The sequence below is a fragment of the Serinus canaria genome, chromosome 1 (assembly GCF_022539315.1).
Source record: "Serinus canaria isolate serCan28SL12 chromosome 1, serCan2020, whole genome shotgun sequence".
Taxonomy (NCBI): Eukaryota; Metazoa; Chordata; class Aves; order Passeriformes; family Fringillidae; genus Serinus; species Serinus canaria.
In genome coordinates, this window is record NC_066313.1 from 95,316,405 (window position 1) to 95,340,571 (window position 24,167).

Here is a 24,167-nt window from a genome sequence, read left to right on the forward strand (position 1 = left end):
GTTAGAGAGAGAACCACAGCACTCACACCATGAGCTCTGCAGCCAGCACTACTTTCTTCTAACTCTTACTGAAAGTCTCAGGTCATTGTTTGAAGACTCACTTTTGTGTTTGAAATACACAAAAGTGAATGATACAGTTGCAAAGAAGTGAATGGTGCAATGATAAACAATCCCTCCAGTTTAAGAGGACTGTACTCCAAGTGTCTGTGCAGCATTCTTGTGATAAATTGGTTGTATCAGTTGCACTTACTAACAAATAATTTTTTCCTTTTTTTTTGTAAGCATTTGTCAGTTGAAAACAGTGCAATGGTGCTCAAGAGATAAAAGATAAGTGCAGGCTTCCTTATCATCCCCTAAGTAAGCTCAGGGCAGAGGGGTAAGTGCACTGATAAACAGAATTATAAAGACAGACAAGATATGGGACATGAGTTGATATTAATGTTAAATAATGGAAAGTTCATGAAATTCATTAGGTAAGTTCATTCTCTAGAGAAAATGCCAGCTCCCTCATGTTGTACTGCTCACCTTAGTCTACTCTGCGGGTGAACCACGTCCTACTGCGTCCTCATGGCTGTGGACTAAAGGCTCCAATTCTGCACTCTGAAAGCTGCAATGCCAGTATTGACAAAAAAATCCTCAACTATCCAAACAAACAAAACAAGCAAAGCCCTCCCTCAGCTTCTAGGAACTTGGTCCTGATGGATCTCTGTCGACATACCAAAGGATCTATGTTCTTCTGCCTGCTCACTGGCCAAATACATGTCAGAAATCTTACCATCCAATCTTTGTGAAAAGAACAGCAGAAGAGTCACCTCTGGACACATGAGTTATCTTTCTCTCCTATGGAAAAAGGTTCTGAAGCCAATGAGTACATACAGCAAAGTTGGGTTTTTTTGTCACTGACTGCCAAACTCTGAAAGAAGTTCATGGGTTTCCTTTTACTTAACTTAGTCAAGTTCATGGGTTTCCCTTAACTTAGTGAAGTAACTTTGCACTTTTGTGTGAACACAAATGCCTGTTCATATGGTTTGCACAGACCAACAGATGTGCATTAATGAGTATACAATGCAAACATCATGCCTTCAGTTTTGCAGACAGAATATAGACACTTCAAACTTCAGCTGGCAGCTAGACAAAGAGCCCCATGACCTGCCTTCTGCCTTCTCTCAATTTGCAATTTACTCCAGTTCTACCCCTCTTAATCCCTGGTTGGAAGAGCCAAATGGAGAATTTCTATGAAGCAGGTTTTAGCCTATGGATGAAAGAAGGTGAGGTTCTTAAGAAAATACTTTCTTTTCCAGAGTCTGTTCTTGTACCTCAATTCTTGCTCAGATTTCTTAAAAGGGGTTTTATTCAAAGAATTTTATTATGCAAATTTTTTTCTCCCTCCATTGCAAACGAAATTAAAAAGCAGGAAAGTCTAGAACCTCTATTCCACGACAACAAAAAAAAAAAAATTACCAATTGTAGAACTAGAAAGTTCAGAGCATAAAATTTTACTACAAGGAACAGATTTATGCTAAAAAATTATCCATTTTACACGATTAATATTCAATCCAAACCCACCACTCTGTGTTTTGCTGCCAAAGGTTTCTTCCTAGCCTGCAGGCAGAAACATCCTTTGAAGACCTTGGTACAAATCTAGTCTGACAACTCCTTACTTACCACAGAGGATATGATATGGGTTAGACCATGAAGAGTTTTATTAATATAAGGACAGGGATTAATAGTCAGACTTATTTTCAAGTTAGAGCTAGATTAAGATAAGTATACCTATAAATATCAAACACATAGGTTTAGACTTTAAAACTGCTGAAAAAATCAGGTTAAAGACAGATCAAATTTGTTAAATCTGAAAGACTTAGAAGGAGGTAGATAAAGGGAGCAAACAAGAAGACTTCTAGATAATCTCTCTGCCTCTTTGTGATCTGTTACAGACTCACAGGGTCTACATGACCTTTTCCCACCAGCATCAGCAAAAGATTTCCACTACAGTTTAGAGTTTTTGATGTTGATGAGGCTGACTTCCACCTGAAAAAAACCCACTATTTGAACAAAAAGTATTCCACAGTCCACACACACAAGAGGGTTTTCCTGGTCCAGCTAGACCCTCTGGACCTACGATCACACACCCCACTGTGACGTGTCTACTTACACGCCTCCTCGCTCGCGGCGCTGGCTCAGGTGTGTTCGGAGAAGTGGATTCATTCGGTGTTTCTGAGGTGGAGCTGAGAGATGAGTTACTGCTGGAAAGTTCTTTGTTCTGTCTTTTAGTTCCAAATGGCAAGAGAAAGGCCACAAAATCTGAAACATCTTTTTGCTCTTCTCTCTGAGAGTCTTGCTTGAGCTTGTAGGCCCGGTCATTAGCAATCACTTGAGACAAAGGCATTCCAAAAGCCTGGGGAATAAATTCTGCAACAACAACAAACCCCTAACAGTTACCAAACATCTGGCATTTATTTAGTACAAAAAGAATTAACTCTTTCTTTGCTAAGAAAAACAATCTGAATGCCCTTTAAATATATAGTAATTCCAATGAAATATTGGACTCAGTAATAATAACAACAGCAGTGCCAGGTTGTGGTAGACCATGGTATCTGAATCATACATCAAGACACACTGCACAGGATCTTGGAAAATCACTTGAGATCAAATCTAATTAAGATGTTAACTTCCACCAAAAGTAACAGCTGGTTACATGCAGATGGTGCACAGGGGCATCAGAAGCTCTGGTAACCATCCTGAGAATGTGAGCCTCACTAGACTGTGCCAAAGCTCTCGCCCAAGTTTCAAACCCCTCCACCAGGCTCCTTTCTCATGAATGCTTAAGGGCACCAGAGTCAAGGAGTCCTGGCACGTGCATGGGTTTCACTACAGTTCAGAGAGTATGAATCTACCTGTGCAGAGAGCTTCAAAGTACCTTCACCACACAGATTAAACCTTCAAGGATATAGTTTTAAATTTACACAAGAACTATACTGTTTTAAATACTGGTAAGATTGAACCTGTTTAATAGTGGTATATCAGTATAAAGTTCCTTTGTAACAGTAAAAAAGCATGGACACATAGAAATATAGGAGAACACATTTGTCTTGACTAAGAAAAAGAACATAATCCTATCTCACATCAATATAACTGTAATGTACAAAACCAGCATATATCTCAGATCTCAAAGTAAAATGCTTAGATATTTTACAAAATAGAAAAATGTTTTACAGTGAATCAGTCAGCAACAACGAAATTCTCATCAATAATTTTCAAACCATATCTATCTGGGATTAGCAGAAGCAAAACCACTGAGACAGATTTCCAACTAGAACTGGCTTGTGCTCAAAAGAAATGAAAAAAAAAGCTATTGATGCTATTCACCCTGGTGAAAATGAGTGTAACTTCTATTAGCAGCTTCAGACCTGCTCAGATCAGGAATAAATAAAGCACCAGAGATTAAAACCAAATTTCTTTAAGCATCAAAAAAGGAATTATTTTTTAAAAAAAGAAGCACATAGAAAAATTCTTATATACAGAAAAAATCTCTATATAAAGTTATATATAGAAAAATTCTTCTCTTTTGCCACAATCATGTAAATGATTAAATGCCAAAATTCCTCCTGGGATTTTAAGTCTGACTAGGTCTTTGATGACTTGCAAATTGTATGTGGATTTCTATTAAGTAAGGCATTGAAAAGAAGAGGATATTTTAAGAATCTTGAATGAAGACACTACTAGTCTATCACACTAAAGAAACAACAGCCCATTGTTCTGATTTGGTAGAAACATTCCTGCTCTTTAGAAGCATGAAATGTTAAGATATGAGTTAACTTTGGTGGCCAGTCAAAACTAAATCAGGAAGCAGAGCTGGGTATATCAAGCAACTCTGGAGGTGACCTCTGAGTAGAATGACACCTAAAACCATCTGCTTTTAATTTAGGACAAGAAAGAACATCCTCATACAGATATCAAGCAATGCAGGGATTGCCAGTTCCAGGAGTTCAATCAGACCTTTCCCTCCTGTACTCAGCAGAGTGTGTCTACAAAATTATGAGAGTATTAATATTAATTTTTGACCGTTCTGAATTATCTTCCTAATGAACATTTAAGATGACAAATTTGAAACACCTATATGCAACACGTGTCCCCTTATGTCTGTCTAACCAGGTGCTTTCTTATACTCCCAGCACCCCTTTTTATTTGTCCCTCTACAACATTTCCTGAGAAAAGCCAACACAGTATATTTCCCTGGTTTGGCTCAGAGCTGTTTGTGATTCAGACTGGGAGAGGACAGCAGTATTTAGCTCATGTGATGCACAACAGCAGGATGGTGCCATTGATCCTCCATCAACTGGGGCAAGATGAGCAGGAGACAAGCTCTCAGCACTGCTTCATTAAACAAGTTTCATTTACATGACCCCCTCCCTGACTTCAGTCTGTGAAGGCTGGCATTTTGAGGTAGGTGTTGCCCCTCCTTGGAAACTCTCAGGTGTGGGGTTCCAGGTTTTTAATTGCTCTTGCTCAATGTGGCCTAGAGAAAGGACAATGAGCCTCTACTCCAGGCTGCTCTGCTGTAGACCTTCTCAGAGGACATGAGCCACTTCCTCGATTTCTCAGTGTCTGGCTGAGATGTGGAACTGGATGAAAACCAACTGGCTGAATTTCAGACTAAATACAGATGGCAGTGGTGCTGGCTGGCAGTGGTAATTACATTAAAGAGTTGGCAAACCCAGTAAAGTTTTGCTCATTTGTTGAAATTAAGAGCATCAGCTGCCCCCTCTGCAGACTGCCTGCAGCCTCAAGCTGCCAGCAAAATGTGTGTGTGCTTGCACCACGGGCTGTGGTGCCAGGGAGCATGTTCTACCCACCACTCTTCAGAAGCATTCAATCCCAACAGCTTCCTTGTTGGACAGGTAATTAGAGTGAATGTTAGCCCTACTGACACTTCGGAATCATTAACAAAGAAAAGCTGTACCATGTGAAGTAATTGTGAGGTAATTAGCAACCCATGGATGGGAGAGAAAGGGCACTAACTCAAATCACAAGATGTGTGGGTTTGAGGCTCTACTCTCACAAGAAAGGTAGAAGGACCAACTGCCTTTTTATAATGGTATGGTGGGGATCTCCTCTGTCAGAGAGGTTTCAATTGCATGAAGAAATGTACCTTAAAGCACTGGCTCAAACCTTGGTCTGGTGTATACATATTGAGTGACAAAGCTACTGAGTTAGTTATTCTCTGTGAACTGAACAAAAAATTGATCACTTATTCCGTGAGGAAACTGGGCAGCTTAAAAAGACATTTTGCAAAAAACATCATGCAAAAATGTCAAACAACCTGTCAGATTGGGCAATCAGCTTGGAAACAGACTCCTATCTGCAGCCAGCACCGCTTTTAATACACTCCAGTTTTCAGTGTTTACTGGCAAAGGAAAAAATTTACTAATTTGGAGAAGTGCATAATTTCTCTTACCCAAAAGTCAATCTTGCAGCTGAGGCAAGCTTCTTAACAAAATTTTGATTGAAACTGATATGTTCCTAAGAAATCTTTCCTTGGCGGTAAATCATCATTTTCTAATAAAAAGCAGCATGTCACAGAAAAATTCCTAGCCAGATCAAATAAGAGTTTCAGTAATTACAAATCTTTCTTTTTGCTAATCAAATGATAATATTCAGGATGTTGACCCACATGGTTATAGCTTACCTGACCTCACATCACCCTGTCCAAGCATAGTTTAAAGGACTTCTCTGAAGATTCAGCTGGTGAAAACTGCTTTCCATCCCACAGAACATAACAGTCTATTAGGAGCCAGTGAGATCTATATTCTAGATTCTAATGAGTCTTTCAATACTAATAAAGTGAAAGTAACTATGATTAGGGTCCTTAGCATTTGCAGTTTTTTCTTAAGTACATCATAAATGCTGGTTTTGGGTTGCTAAAATCCTGTGACCAAGATTTACTAAGGTGCTTGTACTATATCTATTTAAATGACAGGAATAGAGATCAGAGAATAACAAGCTTTTAAAGGGATATTTAAATGGGGTCTTTAGGTCAATCTCCCCAGCTAGCCAGACAGGGTAACTGTTTTGCTAAGTGAAATCAATGATTTCAGATCTGTAGAGACAGTGATGGAAGCAGAAAACAAGGAAAACAGAAACCTCAGTTCATAATGGGAACTGTAAAACTCCTTCCATCTGAAACTTCTTCAAAACCTGCACTGACTCCAGGAGATTCAAGATAAGATAATGTTCTCAGCATCAGTTCTGTGGCTGAAAATCTCTTCTTCAGCTACTCACAGCTCACTGACCTTCAAGGAGTAATAAAAATTCAAGGCCCTCCCAATTACATATGCTTTTTTCTGGGAGTAGATCTGGGGCTTTTTTACAAAAAATTAAAGAGATTATTTGGTGCTTTACTTGACTTCAGTATAAAATATGACACAATGTTGATTAAAAAAATCCTATTTTTTATGCCTAGTGAGCATGAGAAACATATTCAAAGTTTTTTTTTTATAGAGGCATGATAAGCTGGTGGAAAGGCTTTTAAAAAAAACAACTTCTGATAAACCACAATAAAAAAGAAATTTCATTTATTCAGCTCCTTCCTAAAGGCACACACACACCACGATAGGCTGAATTACTGAGAACAAATGCAAACATTAATTAATATCTTCATTTACTGAGCATTAATAGGAAGCAAACACAAAAGACATTTTCAAGAATTTTGAACTAAAGAAAAACTGAACATCTGCTGGATTTGCATATGCCATAGAGTTACCAGGAAGGACTTTTCTCAGGAAGTCCTGCATACACAGCAGCTCTGCTAAGGCCTCACAAGTGAACCTGTCAAGTATTTACATCCCATGCAGAAACATCAGCAAAAGAGATGATTCTCAGTTCCTCAAGCACTCACATAGCAAGTCATTATAAATTCTGAACAGGTCTCTTTGTTAACCTGTGGGGTTTTCTGGAACCAAAGCAAAACAAACTTTGGTTTACTGATAAAATCTTCCAGGGTGACTGATTTCTGGGAGGCATCTCTCTCAGGAATGCCTGTGTGTACTCTAAAAGTAGGTCTGCTTTTACTGACACCCATATCAGCTGCAAGGGATGGCAAAAGACTCTGCTTCTGCTGCCTTAAAAATTAGCACTGAATTCAGAATGGAACAATATCCAGCTGCCAGCAGGCACAGCATCCTGAGAATGTCTCATTCCAAGCAGCATGGACATGTTACTGCTCCTTCAGCCTGTGTACTGTTTGAGAGCAGCCAAAGGCAATGTTTGGAGACATCTGTAGACAGTGGGATCGAGGGTCATGATGGCCATTAATAACAAGGAGCCGGGTAAAGCAAAACCACTTGAACGCTGGAAGCTGAAAATATTGCTTAAATGTCTGGGTGGAGTGCTGCTCTCCTGTTTAGTCTGTTTACATCCAGCAAGTTTTGCTATATCCTGCTTTGGTGAATTACTCAGAGATGTAATAACAATTGAAAGAACATTAATTTTACAATTTCTCCACTTTTAATGAGATTTTGACAAATATTAAAAAGGACAAAGATATATGAAACTCATTTAAAGTGCATTAAATTCTCCTGTGGTGTCTTTATTGGCCTTCAGAAGCTTGACAAGTTGCTGAAACTCTCACTTAACAGACAGGTTGACTGATCCATCTAAACAAAATGTGAAGTTTAGACAGTAAAACCTCCATAGATTGGACTAAGTCCTAAAAGACAAGTTACTAAATCTCCAAACAGTCCTAGAAAAAATGAGTACCATTCCTTTTGGTTCTGCCTTTTAAGCATAGATGCTGGTGGGATGGGTGGGGAAGAACAGTCTTGGGCACAAATTGGAGAGAGGTGGCACCTCTCTGGAGAGAGTAACCCCAGAAGCCCACACCATGGGGCAGTTCAGAGCATGGCAGTGCTAAAGGAGAGGGTTTGTCAGGCATTGCTGCAGTGAGGCCTCCATCATGCATCCTTGGTGACCAGCATGGGGGCCCTTTCTTTCCACCTCTGTGGCCTCCTGTGCCAGGCACATCCCTGCTACCTTTGACTGCAGCCCACACACATGATCACATGGTGCTGCATGAATGACAGGATTAATCTTCAGGAGTCTGTCTTTAAAAAAGGAGATTTTCAGGTGGCCCATACTCTGGGCAGGACCAAAACATGGTCCTCTCAGCCTTTACTTGTCCAGGTATATGGGGGCTCCCAGGCTGGGACAGAGAAAACACAAAATGTTTGGAATAATTACTCTCCCAACTGCAAATGTGTTTACAAAAGTGATGCTGAAGGGATGGAAATGAAGTCTGCCCTAAGGCAGCTGCATCTCCTCCATATGAAGTGTCTGCTGATCAGCTTCCCTGCCTCCCCTCCAACGTCCTGTGCCTGGTCTTGTTTTCTTCTCACAACAGTGAAGCTGGACTAGTTACTAAAAAAACCCACCACAAACCCCCCAAAATAAACAGAAGGAAGGCATTCCACTCAGGCATGAGGACTAGGGACCTGCCTGGGTGGCTGTGTGCTCCCAGCCTTTCCTGCAGCACACCCATGCTCACAGTGAGGGGCGTTTGTCTTGGAGCAGCTGCCCAGAAATGGAAGATAGCCTCTCTACAGAACATGAAAGGCATGTCAAGGGAGGTTAATTCTGACTCCAGGTGACATGGAGGCCACTGTTCAGGGAAGGTGGTGGGGCTCAATTCTGATCTGAGCATAGCAGGCTCATCCTTATGGAGACCAGCAGCACAAGACCTTACATTTTTCTTTCCAGAGCTAACTCGTCAGCTGAAAGTTGGGCAATACTGTCCCCCAGAACTCCTGAGGCTGGAGGAGATGCTGCTGCTGCTACTTCCCACAGGAAAACAGCCACCCTTCAACCACTGTGCCAGCCTGATGCCCCCCTGGCACAAACCTGCACTCCTGGTTGTTCATTCCCTCTGCTGTCATGCATGAAGTGTCTGCTCAGCAAGTACCTGAGTGGCAGATGATCTTCAATAACTCAGAAGGGCAGAGAAAAGTACACCAAGACCAACCACGGCCAGAAAACCTGACAAATAGGATGCCATATGCTGCTATTTGGGCTATTTTGCCTAACATTTGCTGTTGGCAATTAGTAAGAGCAGATATGCCTTTCTTTTCACTCTGCTGACATCACCTGTTCAGAACGTGACTCTTTCCAATTTCCTGGACTCTTATTGACCAACCCGTGGTTTTCCTAAAGGAGAGAAATACAGATTCTACTGATTGAAAAGTGCTGGGGTATTTTCCTCTCAGAGGGTCCTATAATATTTGACATTATTTTATAGAAGCTCCTATAATACTTTATAAGTGGAGAGTGCATGTAAAGCATCTATAACTCAGAATAAGACAGTGGGAGATGGGAGAAAAAGGATAAAAGCAGATGGGATAAAAAAAGGATAAAAGCAATATGTTTGAAACATCTGAATTTCAAATAATAATAAGAAAAAAGGAATTAAAATTGAGAGAATCAGCAGAGTGATTTCTAAAAATGCTTAGTATAAGTAACCAGAGAGTATGAGCAAGGCTGAAAACCAGGAAGTAGATAAATTTAAACAATGATGAATAAGTACAAGTGCTGATCTTTACTGGCAACTAGAGAGCCCTAAAAGGCAAAGTGCCCTCAGAAAACTCTTCAGAATAAAAATCAAGTATATCACCAAACCTACTAACTGAATGGAATATAAATGCTACCATGCAAGGTAGAGACAAAAGAAAATCCCTGAACAGAAGTGTAATAGCAGAAAATAATATTGTCTTGAAGTGGAAGCTCAACTGGTGCAGCTGTGTAATTTTTAGAAACAAAGGTCTGCTGAAATAAACCATGGCTGTAAGGAAATACAAAAGAATGCAAGGCAATATAAGAAAAAAATATTGTTTGAAAGATCTTTGGCAGCAGAGAATTTAGTGGAATAAAGACCAACTCTGGGTTAAGGATTTGTATCCATCACCAAAAGGACACTCTCTCACTTCTCAAGGCACTGCACCAAAGAGCATTGGTGGAGCTCTGAAAGTGCAACAGCAAAAATCTACCAAGTTTGGGTGACACAGCAAAATTCTGGCTTTGGTGAATTATCAAAGCACTTTATCATTGTTAAAATCTGCTACAGTAATGAAAAAATGTGAGGAAAAAATGCCAAAATGTATTTTAACTCTCAAACTTCTAAAAATAAACTTTCAACAGAGACTACCAAAGTCATGGTACGCCTAAGGAAGGAAAGATGAAAGCTCTCAGTACACCAAAAATTTGTGAGAGATGAAACATTTTAAAACACAGGATGTGGTTAGCCTTTCCTGATGCAGAAGAGCACCTCACAGCCCTATGAAGATCAATATCTGGCACACACACCGAAAAGCAGAGCAGGTTTTGCACAGAATTATGTTGCTTTGCACTCTTATCTGTATGAACAACTACAGAAAAAAACACAGCAATGTAATGACTGACTAATTACAATGTAACGAAATGAAATGAATTAATAGGACAATGCAAAAAAGCTTTTCCCCCAAAGGTAGCTACAAAATCATTAAAACCCTTCCTTAATGACTCCTCCTGCATGCGGCTTCAGTCATATATCAAGTAATTCTTGCAACAAATTAAAAGTTTGGTACTTGCAATGTAATAATACAGGAAGCCACTGGATGCATCAAACCAACATGTCCAGGCACATTCAATTTTAGAAAGATTAATACAAATATTTTCCATAACAAATTTTAAATCAAGAAAATAATAATAATGTACTTTAACTTATCAAACAAATAAAAATAAAAATAATAACATTTTATTCTGGACAACTATGTAAACTAACTTGGAAATGGGGATGGTAATTTTTACAGTGGAGTTTCGAAGTTCCATTCTTCTGCTAAACTAGACTTAAAGTGAGGACATCAGAGTAACCAGGTCACTTCTTCTGTCACAAATTCCTGGATTTGAGTGCCTGTTTGTGAAACTGGAATATCAATACTGAGTTTTACAACCATTTTTCCAGAAATGAACACAAAATTAGATGCACAATTACCTACATGGAATTTCACAGACACTTTCCAGCATCTATTTAGACTTAGTTCAAATGGCTCTGAATTACAGGTCAACTTCAGGCCTTGGATTAGGGCCCAGCCCATAAAGCTGATTAGTGTCCAAACAAAAGAGTACAACCATATCCAGAAATCCATGTCACGTGGAGTTTATTAAAAGCCAACTGATCAGTGGCACTGAAGCATTTATATATTTTAAACAATGGCTATTTTCCTAAGGTTAAAGAAAGAACAGCATACCAACAGACTTGCTTGGGCAGTGCTGGGTTTATGTGCTTTGTAAATAGAGAGTACAAATGCAGGTAAAGAACTGGATCATGTTATACAGACCATGTTCTGTACTGGATGGTGAAAGTGGGTAGAAATAAAATTGGAGAAAAGATGCAGTCCTTTAAGTCTTCCTTTTTTTCTCAGGGAAAAAACCCAACAAAACCGACAAAACCAAATCAAAACCAAAACCCTTTCAGATGAAGATATCTGACTTGTACTAAAGTCAAACAGAAAAGATAAAACATATATTTTAGGCTGAAAATAAATACCTAGACAATGTATCAGCTCAACAACATTCTACTTCAGGAAGTATGTATCAGACTAAAGAAATCTCATATGCAAAACTAAGACCTGATCACCAAATATGTACTCATTTTACCTTTGTCTCTGTTCTTCTCCTTTCCTAAAGAGTCCAGTTTCTTTCTTAATGACTTCTTCCTCTTTTGTCCATCTGTAAGAGGCAAAAAAAGAAAAGAAAAGAAAAAAGAAAAAAAGGAAGTAAGCGAAGAGAAGTAACCCTGAACCAACAGCTGCACAAGCTGTAGCAACATGGAGTGAGATGGTCACAGCACTGGGGATCAGGAAGGGTGAGAGGCACATTTCACAAAAGCTGGGGACTGTCACAGTCCTCTGGCCCAAAGGAGTGTGGCTTTGCTCACCCAAAGGCTGAGGCTGTACTGGGGAACACAAATGTATCCCCTGCATGCTGCTGGGCACATTTACACCTGTGTGGTCACTGAAGAGTGGAGGTTTTTTGCTGGATGCTCTTGGTAGCAAAGCACCATAAACCTAAAAGGTTTATCCTAAAGGACAGCCTTCATCCATGGTCACAAGACTGTGATTCAGGTGTGGAACTAAAGGTAGTATTTGGAAAGGGAGGATTACTAACCTCCAGGATAAAGCTCTGCATACCAGCCATTCCAGCTGGGTGATAGCTGACCACCTTCACATGACCCATCTGATCTGAACTCATGTTGGGAGCTGGCAGCTGAGTACAGCATGTCCAGATTGGTTGAGATGGATTAGAGCCTTAGAAAAAATTTTGTTCTGACAACTGATATATTGTCCAAGTTTTCACTTAGGTATTAAGGACCAATGGTTTTAAGCAATATCAGAGGCAGGTTGGTTCTTGAAACAATTATTTCAAAAGGCTGGCTATCATTATTCCCCTTCAGCAGCATCTTTTATAATGAAAAGTCAACAAAACAGAATTTTATTTATTAGGTCTCAACAAATACCAGGGATTAAGTCAGGGGCCTGCTTTAACTTGCACCTTTGGAATTTTTGAAGTTCCAAAGCAATATAAAGGGTCTACCACAGGGACTGATATGCTAACACAGACACTGCTCTAGATAAAGTTTAATGAACATGTACCTTTTCCCTTACTGGTTTTGTATTATGGCAAAAACTCAAAAATAAGCATACCATATCCATTTCACTTTTAGGGCAAGAGAGTTACCAAGTAATGTGTCTCAACACATTTTTCTAGTTGTGTAAGCCAGTGTCTTAAGTAAGTCTTAAGTCTTTTATAGCAAGGAACATACCACAAAGGAGTAAAGTGGATCTCTGTTAATGAGCTCTCTTTGCAATTATGAGAGAACACAAGCTATTTCTCCATACTTTTCCCTCAAATCTTTCAGAAAACCAAATCCAGAACGTTACCCAATAGACTGCTCAACAAATTCTGACTTCTTTATAGGCAATTAATATCCTTTTATTTTAAAAGTAACATTGCTTTTTTTCTTTTTACTTTTTGTAATGTTGATTGAACCAACTCCACTTGCACTCTGCAGTTATTTCCAGGATACCACAGAATCACGGAATGGTTAATGGTTAGGGTTGGAAGCGACCTCGGGCCCCTTCCTAGGAGATCATCTAGTCCACCACCCCTCCAGAGCAGGGTCACCTGGAGCAGGTGACATGGGAATTTGTCCAGGTGGGTTTGGAATGGCACCAGAGAGGGAGAATCTACAACCTTCCTGGGTAACCTGTTCCAATGCTCTGACCTCCTCAATGTAAAGAAGTTCTTTGTCATGTTGAGGTGAAAATTCTTGTGTTTTAGTTTATGGCCATTGCTCTTTGTCCTGTTGCTGGGCACCACTGCAAAAAGTCTGGCACCATCCTCTTGGCACCTATCTTTGAGATAGTTATGATGAGATCTCCTCTCAGTCTTCTCAAGCCTAAACAGCCCCAGTCCCTCAGTCTCTCCTCATAACAGAGATGCTCCAGACCCCTCATCACCTTTGTAGGCATTTGCTGGACCCTCGCCAGTAGCAGATTGTTTCTCTTGTGCTGAGGAGGCAACAAGTGGACAGAGAACTCTGGATGTGGCCTCACTGAAGGTGAGAAGATGGGCAGGATCAACTCCCTTGATCTGCTGGCAAAGCTCTTCCTAATGCACCACAAGATGCCAGCAGCCCTCCTGGATGGAAGGGTTCCCAACACCCACAACTCAGATATTTGGTTCCTGTCTCCAGGTACAATTGCCAAGTGTTGGTTATGTTAACTACCCTTTCCCACACCTGCTCTGGTGAGAATTCATGTCTCTGAAATAAGGCTGACTAGATGGATAAGGTATCCTGGGTGAGAGTTCAGCAGTATAATGGTGGTAATTCATTGCCTGATTTGGTCTATGATTAGATTTTCCTTTTTTCTTAGCCACATGACAAGGCTATAATTCAAAGTCATATTCTGATTGATGAAAAGCCCAGACTTTTCACACCCTCTGACATTTCCTGCTGTTAAGATTGAGTTTTAAGAGAAATTCTTTCCCCTATTGGCAATGTGAATAATTGGTAACTTGGCAATGTGAATAGGTGGTAGCCTGCTTACATGCACCTGACAGTACAGGTTGTTTTTATAAGTTTCCCTGCTACCATTGTGTTCTGGCTTTATATCTATAAAATGATTTTAAAATTATTTTCCATGTTATAAATCCAAATTACTGCTACACAGACTCTTTTTGATAGATGATTTATATTTCCTTGGAGTCACAGAGCCGCATTCTCCAAAAACCCATCTATTGATATTTTGACATCTCGCTGAAGTCTACTGAGACATAAAAAAATGAGAGAAAGAATCAAAATTTGATGCAAAATGCTGTGTTTTGCTATGATCATTTACATTAAGAGTTTACCCCATGGCTAGAGAAAAAGAGTTACATATGAAAATAAGACCGAGAAGCATCTCAGTAAAAAGCTAAAGCTCAAAAGATCTGCCAAGAAGTCCAAGGTCAGTTCAAGTTTTCATCCTCCCCAGTAAAAGACATGATAAATTAACAGTCTATGATCTGTACATATAAATATGTTCAAAAAATGACTGTTAATACAGGGCACATCAGGCATGAATATTGCTGAAATATTCACAATGTGTTTGAAGACTCATGCAACCCCAGCAGTTTTACATATTAAATGAATCCCATTCACAATAATAATGCTCAGCATTTATTAGCTGCACTGTGGTTATGAAAATATAATTAATATCCAAAACATTACTGAGAAACAGGCAAAGCATCATTACCCACTCTTAATACCTACTGCATGGTTTTTAATTAATTAGCAAATACTTCTGCAAAATAGCATTGTACAGTCTGAAGTGCTATTAGGTATGGATGGATTGCTATTTTTAATTTTCCACTTTGGAAAAGTCTAAACCACATAGTAATAAAAGCTGTTGGGCTGTTATCCAGCCTTTTCAGTCAATAAATTGTCAATTTATGTCTTCATTCTGTAGATCAGCAATACACTGCTCCTTCAACAGATTCCACTCAAGAACATCAGCAAGACTAGAGAAGCACTCAAACGACAACTGTCCCAGGGAAGGAGGCTGTGGTTTTTTTCCTTTGCTAACCCATTGTTTTTCCTGAAGGACACCTGTGCAGACAGCTGTGCAGATCAGCTTGTTTTTCAGAAATGGACTTGATCTGTACAGTACTTATTAATTTATATGTTTGCTGCATTTTTCACTGCAATGCATACATCACTCCCTAGGCATCTATTTATTAAGACTAGCACAATGAATATTTAAAAGACCAAAAGTCTAGAATCAAACTCCTGAGTGCACATTAAATTGCTACGTGACCTGTTTTTCCAAAGTGGTGAGCACTTCCAGGTTGAGTTAATGCCAAAAAGACTTTTCTATTTGAAAAATTAGGTCATCTCTTTAGGACTCTGCCAGTGAACCACACAGCCTACAGAATACAAGATTATTTGTACTGATCTACTGACTTTTTACAAGAATTGAACAATCTGACTTCTGACATTATCAAAACTTAAATAGTTCTGGTTAAAGTTGAAATTCACCTGCAGTGTCATCACTAGCACAATTTTTTTAGCATTTATACTATGAAATCCCAGATTTTCTACAGACCATTTGAGGGCTTAGATTTCTCTCTAAGTGAGACCATAGTTCTACAAACTAGGTAATAAGAAGTCATTTTCACACTGAGGATATATAAACTTCAGCTTTGACAGTTGAAACATTAAAAGAAAGAAAGAGAACTTTGTACATTTTTAAAATTATTGTTCTGTTGCTTTGCACAAGACCACCTACCAAACACCTACCTTCTATGACTGAAAGAGAGAAAATAGTGTAGGCTGAATCCTGTTACTATTTACTTCCAGAACTTCTTTGTTCAATTTATATTTATGGAAATGAACAATTCTATTTGGTAGGCAGAAATGTTGCTCAGCATAAGCTAAAGCATCACAAATTAGGTATAGGGAATTAGCTCAGAATTATACAGTTAGTGGCACAAAAAGTTAATACTCAGAAAGTCTTGGCCAACAGTTTCAGATTATGTTACTTAACAGTCATTATCCTGTGAAACCCTAATCCAACGTGCTTTTACTAATTAATAAATTATGCAGTAAAATAGTACAACAGAGCCCAAGCTTTGTACATTAATTTCTGGGACAATACTACAGTATTAGGTTTCATGAAAAAAATACCCTCTCAAATATGCTTGAAGTGAACCTGCAACAAAAATAGGATTTTTCAGCACTTTCCTTGTACATGGACTGGTGGATTATCTGTAAGAATGACATTCCTTTTATGTTACTTACATGCAAAGACACCTTTTATTACTCAGAAACATAATTCATAAATTCATACAAATCCTTTAAACTAATTTAACTCAGTGGGCTTTTGACATAAGACGTGATATGCTGCTGACAGGGTTGGAGAACAAAGAGAACTTCTGGCAAGTTCTGGAACTTATTGGCAAGTTCCTTTGCTTAAGAGAAATGAGTTTCTTGTCTGTTAAGGGAAGAATGTTTGTCAAGTTCCACAATTAAGGGTTATTTTAACACATTATAAAAAGAGGACTTAGCTCAGTGATTATTATCAGACCCATAGCTCAATTACCAAAACAGAAACAGATAAAAAGGTTGATATTGTGAAATTTCCAAACTACTTCTTCATAGTAATTCTAATTCTATTCATGGACATTTTTCTTAATAACCACTAGTAATTGGATCTAACAGCACTTAAAGAAAAAAAATTAGAATAGATCTTCTAAGATTGCAATCAATTCTGTCTTGAAAATTACTGCCAATGGCACCACAAAGCACAAAGTCAGACCTCTCTCGAGCACTCATTGGTTCACTTCACTCATCCAGAGCAACTCATTTTCCAAGTGCCAGCCTCCCACAGCCAGCCCGTGTGCCAAACGTCAAGCTGCAGTCTCTCTGGCCTGTGCAATACTGTAAGTAATTGAGAGTGTCAATCAGACAACACTGCTAAATTCTGCTGACAGAGCACAATAAAGGCAAGACTGCACTTCAATCACTGACAGTTGCAGTGTTTGTGGTTGCAGCTGCTTCTTTGGGTCACTATACAAAGCAAATTTACTTCTGAATATGCACTTGAGGCTGCTCTGCTGAAGAAGAGGCTGCTGGTTTTACTTAGCCATTTCTGTGACTATAAATGTTCATCTTGAAATATTTATTTTTAAAAACTTGTTGAAATGTCCTGTCCCCATACAGTAACTTCCAAAGCACTGCCAGCTGCAACACAAATGTAGGATAAAATTCAACCAGAGAAACAGGATTTTGGCACATAAAGCAATATGAAATGAGGAAGGCTGAGCCTTCAGGTATTTCTTACCACATTCACCCTTTGCCTCAGCCATACACAGACAAGACCTCCATCAGTGATGCAGATTACTTATTTATTCAGAAGCTGTGGACTATTGTCCCATTTTTCCTTATGGTCTATGTTCCACACTTTAATTCATTTTGACTTAAGTCAGCATTTCTTTGTGCTTGCCAGCTGGCAGCTGATGGAAGAAAAGCCATAATCATTGCAGAATATCCCAGAGCTGCAGTCATGACATTCCAGGTGACATCTCACTCTTAGATGCTCACCTGAGCCCACAGCCCCAGGTTCAGGCTGCTCACCAAAGGCACCACACACACAACAGAGGCAGCTTTCCTCTGATGCAGCAAACAAGCTTCAGCATTCCCTGTGGACTGTGCTAATGGCACAAGAACCAGCATGGAAAGGGCAGAGCTCAAGTCAAAGCCAGTTTTTCAGGAGAAGGGACATCCCTCCTCTTGGGCTGTGCACAGGGGAACAGGACTGGACAGGGCAGCACCTGAGCCAAACCCTTCTCAGGACAACTGTGAGAAACCAGGAGAGCTGTGGGGGAAGTCAACTGTGCAGGAAGCAACATTCCAGCCACACACAGTGCACACAGTACAACCAGCTGAGAAAACCCACAATCAGCAGACAGAAGTGTGCTTTGAATTCACCTCTTCCACATCCTAGCAGATACTCTGGTAACCTGTGGTTAGTGCATCTTCTTCAGACCTAGCCTTCATTTCCTCTGGGCTAGGCACTACCAATTGTTAAAATGAAAGACAGACAAATTACAAAGTCCAGCTCTGCAGGTTTTAAGTGATTCAGCTGATAAAAGTTTAAAAGCTGCACAATACACAATTCCTTTACTGTTGAACAGTAAGAATTTGGTGATGCTGGTAGACAAATTAAATTATTTATCTGGAATGTAAGTTTCATAAGTTTCCATGGAACTAGTCTAGAAGGCAAAGCTGATGGAAATCTCACCTACTTCAAAAGAAAGCAGCATCCCTATAGGAACTATAGTTTTATTTATCAAATAACAGCTCACAATAACCTCCTGTTGTTCTGACACAAAGCTTGCCAGGTACTAATAGATTTTTTTATACACAGCAGTTGATACTGAACAGCTGTTCTGAAGGCAAAGGTGATATATCAATTTATACCAGCTGAGCATATTACCAGTAGGCTGCCCTGTCTTCTAGGAAAAAAAATCTGAAAAGTATAGTTCCAAACTGGACTCAAATCTAGAAAAATGCACTATTTCTATTGAAACCTACTTGCAAGGCCTATTTCTATCAAAAATATAGACTATAACTGCAGTGAAATAAGTATTAACTCTCCTTCACATAAAACCCCACAAACAAACAGAAACAAAGAAACAAAACCCAAGACAAAAAAAAAAAAAAAAAAAAAGGCAAAAAAAACAAACAAAAACCCCAGACCTCCACCACGACCAACAAAACAACAAGTTGCTTTGGTCACTGCTCTTCAGATAGCAAACACTACTCAACTCCTGTGCCTAGAGGAATCATAAAAAACCATTATGTTTTCACTTTATTTGCCTACATGTTCCCTAGTGCATTTAAGGACTTAATTAGTCTCCAAGTTTGTATTTTCAAATATGTTCATCCATGATTCTCTGTCATGAAGAGCTTTGCATTAACTGGTGGGCAAATGCAGGTGCAATGTCTTCTAAGGGTGAGAACCAAACTTAAGTTACAGGGAATATAGGATTTGAGCTCTGGAGAAAGGTCAGGGCTCCTGAAGCCACAGCCAGAGGGAGGGGGATGTCAGAGCCCACCCATGCAAGGAGAAGAGCTGGGAAGGAGCAGCTTCCCAGGCCTGCCCAGGCCACTGCACTCCTGCTGTGCAGGAAGCTGCAGGTCCTACAGATGAACACAGCACAGCTGCACCAAAAGAAACACTTCAGCAAGTACAAAGTGGATGCCTGCCTTGTTTGTGCAAGCTGTGTATAAATATCCTTCAAATAACAGAATTTTTAATAGTTGCAGAATTTTTCGACCCACCACAACAAAACCAAGAATAAAATTTCCTATCTTTCCTTTTATTTTTTTTTTTTTAGGTATTCTTTAATCTTTTTGCATTTGGACTATTGACTGGAAGTAACTGTGTTGGTGAAGTCAGGGGAAAAAGCCCTGTTCAGTTATTTTGCCATTACTGTAATGAAAATATAAATATAGGTTTTTTGCCATTTAAATATTTTTTAACTAATAATACATTTAAGATGGCTGCATTACACAAGCTCTGAGGAACAAGATATTCAGTGAGTTTTAGTATCCAAACACTAAATTATAATTCTTTGGGAGCTGACTTTTTAAATCTTTAGCTGGACCCCTGGAAAAAACTCATTTTGACACAAAAATAAACAGTTGCTCAAGAACTTTTCTATGCCAGAATGGGGAAAATGGCTACTGCTGCCATACATGGATGGGATGATGGCAGTAACTCAAAAAACCCATGCAATGCTACCTGGCAGCCTTCAGAGGATTATGAAGGAAAGGTCAAATGCCCTTGTGTGTGGCTGTTAGTGGAAAGCAGCAAAAAGCAGGCAGATTCCTGGAAAGGGAAAACAGATACACAATGCCAGGTCTGACTTCCCTGTGCATAAACACACTCAGATTTTCAACTCATACACAGCTCTGCTCGCTTCAGCACCTGCATTAGCACAGGATTGCCCATGTCATAAGAAATCCCAAGTAACAGTAATCTAACAAAATAATACCAAAATCCCACCTACCAACCCCCAACAAAACCCTTAGAAAAACAGCCATAGAAAGTGGTCCAGGTCTTTTGATGGAACACAAGCCTTGTGTCAATAATGGAAGTAAAACATGTGTCTAGGCACACTGAAATAAGAGGGAACCACTTCTTCCAGGCTTCAGGGCATATTTGCTACATTGACTCTGATGACGGGATTCATGAAACAGCAACATGAAATAGCAAGTGCAAGACAAAATATAGACACTACTTTTTCACATTATAGCAGTATCCACAGTGTGGCAGGAGTTTCCCTAATCTCCAAAGATAGGAAAGTTCCTGACTTAAATAGCCTGTGATACACCAGGGACCTTGTTGCTGCCCCTCTGTCTAAGTGGAAGACACTCAGAAACTGTGATGATGGGCAGAGGTTTGAAAGCTTTGAGAAAGACTGAAGAACACCCCCTTCTTGGAGAGTTTTCATAACTCAGAAAAACTCAACACTTAAACAGGTCAAAAAACCCCAAAAAATGACAGGTTAAAATTATCTACACTAATAAATAAAAACAACTACAGTCAATGAAAGTATTTTAGCTGTACTGAAAAAAATTCAAAATACCAAATGAAAACCAAACAGGAGCTACAGTTTGAGATAGAAAAATACAAATACAAGCTCTAAAACTGCTTTCAGTTCACTGGGGAAATGGGGTGGCGGGGAGGAAAGAAATCCACTGTCTCCTGGCTTCAATTGCTTAAATAAACATTTTATAATGTGGAGGGGAGAGAGTAGTTTGATGCTATTGCTAGTCAAAATGACTCAATTTGATAAGGAGAGTTGCCTTCAATCCAAACCCTACAGAGTGGGCCAGGGCCAGAACACCAGCATGTAGCTGGCCTTAGATTTACTATTATCAATAAAGTCACTTGCACACCAGTACTGGCAGGTAGAGGAGCAACCAAACTTCTTCCCACCTCAAATCTTTCCCCCTGCATTGCTCTCAGTGTGGGCAGGAGTTGAGCTCTTCAAAGGAAGAGGAAATTCCTCTAATCCTCTGGAATTTAGGAGACCAGCCAGTGGTCACAGAGATGGTTCAGGGCACCCAGGTCTCCCCTGTCTTCTGAGCATCATCTTGTGGTTATGAATCCTTTGTGTAAGTCTGTCCTCAGACTCTCACCTTAAAGAAGAAGCCACACAAGAAAAATAAAACAGCTTTCATTACTTACTCTCTCTGGGACTAATTAAACTAGTCCACAGTAATCCTGCTCAGAGCTGTGATGGAGAAATGAAATGAGAAAGGAGCTCTCGGTGCGTGGAGGTGAAATCATGGTGCAGCAGGTCTCTCACTGGACATTTTGGTGGCTCAAATGACTGAGCTGCTCCCTCTGAAAAATGACCAACGGATCTTACTTCTAATAATGTCTCTTTGTAGTAATTACCTGTCCTTTGTACCATCAATCATAACAGAAACAGGTGTTGAAAATGTAAACCACACACACAAAAAAAAAAAAGACAGAAGGAGCTCTGCAGAGAACATTTGGTTGACTTCCTGCACAGAAATAGAGTCACATGGATATCTGTCTAATCTATTCTTAAAATCCTTCAGCAGGAGATTACACCTCCATTAAATCTCAAGGCAGCCTTTTCAGTGTAAAAGCCTAGCACAAAGATATATATAGTACCACAGCTCTGATAAAATAAATCTATCTGGAGTCACTTTATCTTTCCTAATCAGTATCCAGAGACATTACGCTTCTGGGCAGCAACACAGCTCCACTTAAATCATGACTGTGGAAAAACTAGGGAAAATTTTACCTAAGGCAAGAAAAAAATCATCAGGAATATTCCCTAATGCACTTCTGAAAGCAGCAACACACACAAGATAACAGAAATAAGTCTGATTTTCAACTGAATTTTCTGAAGAGGTATACTGGAAGAATACATGTTATCCTGATGCCCCATGATGACAAAGCTCTGCCAAAGGCAAGCAGAACATGCAAACTGGTAGGCTGCAATGTCAGTGCTCTTAATAAAGGTTCAAAAGCTTTTTCCTTGGCATATATTTACTGGTATTTATTCTTTGGCTTTGAACCACAATAAAGCATGAATTCATAAGCCACTATCAAATCACTGGACATATACATTTGGCTATTGGCAAAACCAGGACAGCCTAGATGGGCATTCAGAATCAAAGGGCAAGTACTACATGAACTGTGAAAGACAGATTTGGCAGAACACATCCAAGAGTGTCTCTGTTACACTAGTGTTCTCTCAAAGGAAAAAGACCAGAATACACCTAATTTTGCAAAGCAGTTTTAGAGCCTCTCAATGTGTATTTAGCTTCCCAACACTGATTCTCTCTACCATGTGACTCAACTTTTGAATGTGGCCAATGGTCAAGATCAATGTTTTAAAATGAAAGCTGAGATTTTCATGTCTGACACCAATACAGACAAAATACCAAATATACTTACATGTACTTCAAGTCAAGAGCTATTTCAGGTGTATTCCTAAAGAAACTACAGTAGATAGGATATTTGTTTGGTCTCAGAAGTAATTTTTAAATTCTATTAGACATAACATCAAATATATGTGGTATAAATAATATCAAATATATCTCTCTGGATCTGACATTTCAAAAGCAGTACCCTAAATGTACAACAGCATCTAAATAAGCAACTGCCTTAGTAATGAAAAACCCTGGTCATGATTCCATCTTCTCTAACTTTTCATGATATTTGTATATGGAAACACAGATTGTAATATTTCCTTATTTACCTCAGGAATTTAAGCAAGATCTTTTTCCTTCACCATGAAGGGAACTGAAAGGCTTCTGTCTGTCAGCACTCCACAGTATTCCTTCAGTGTCCACCCCTGTCCTCATTCCTTTCCTTTCTCCCCACAAAACACACCTACACAACAAGTAGCTCCTGGAAGTTACACAAATCTTTATTTTAAATGTGCTAAGCTATAAACTTATTTTGTCATATTTACATTATCAGTGCCACTGATTTTCCTGTGAAGCCTACAGCATTTTCTACCTCTTTTCTGTGTTCATACAGCACAATGAAAATGCATGCTGCTTCTCAATCAAAGCTCCTAGCTATTTACAAAATACTATTTAGTAAAAAGACAAGGGATTTTTGGTTTTTTTTTTGTTTGTAGTGATTTTTTTAATGAGTAAAACCTTTTGCTTTTAAACCTCTTAGCTTACCTCTGACAGAATAGCTAAGTTGAATAAAGCTTTCCTGATGTAAACAGACATGTAAAACATGCTATGTGATACAAGAAAATCTCGGAAATCAATTTGCTGAGCACGGCATACTCTTTTATAAAAAAACTGCCTCACAGCAAAAATTAAATAAAGGAACATCCCTCCTTGTTAAGTTTTGAAGACAACAAATTATTTCCCCTGTTACAATGTTAGAAAAAGTACATTCTTGCAAGCTTAATGTATTTCCATTTTGTTCTTTTCTCAACAATGGCAGAAAAGTGAATTTGAAAGAAAAAATCCCGACAAAAGAATTCTGCAAATTTCCTTACTGGTAGGAAAAAAAAAATGAAAAAGTTTTTTTCTTGTTTTCTTATCTCTCTGCCTGGAAAAACTCCTGTCACCTTCACTTTGATAAATGCCTGTGTAGCATAGTTCAAGACTGTGTCTCACAACCTCTACCCTGCAGCAGCTGGGACTTCTCCTAGCTTAAAACATTAATTCAATTTTATTTCCTTCTTTTTTTTTTTTTACCCAGACTGAGAGATATTTGGTTTTGTTTTCTTAGAATAAAAAAAGAAATCCCTGGAAAAATACATTTTCCATGAAATATTTAAATTGGAGTGCACAGGTGAGAAGTTTCAGTCTGAAAATCAGCAAGTTGAACAGTTTTTATCTCTGACCAGTCTGATACAGCATAGAAAAGATTTACTAACGTAGCATAAAGGAGGAGAATTTATCTCAGCCTTATCTTAAATATAATCTTCATGAACTCGACTACATTGAAAGAAAATCCATGGACTCATAAGCCCATGCCAGAGACAGTATTTATATGAGAAGAATCAGCAGAGGCTGG

The 24,167-nt window shown here is 39.1% G+C and overlaps 1 protein-coding gene across 6 annotated transcripts in view; it reads right to left on the minus strand.

Moving 5' to 3' along the window:
• Positions 1-24,167, minus strand: part of ARHGAP6 (Rho GTPase activating protein 6) — a 312,914-nt gene that overhangs the window by 29,700 nt on the left and 259,047 nt on the right. For all 6 annotated transcript variants that reach the window (XM_018913533.3, XM_018913529.3, XM_009089772.4 and 3 more), the window contains exons 3-4: positions 11,683-11,754; positions 2,156-2,412 (exon numbers count right to left, since the gene is read on the minus strand). In XM_018913533.3, the coding sequence (XP_018769078.2) occupies positions 2,156-2,412; positions 11,683-11,754 (329 nt within the window). The remainder of the gene's footprint in view (positions 1-2,155; positions 2,413-11,682; positions 11,755-24,167) is intronic.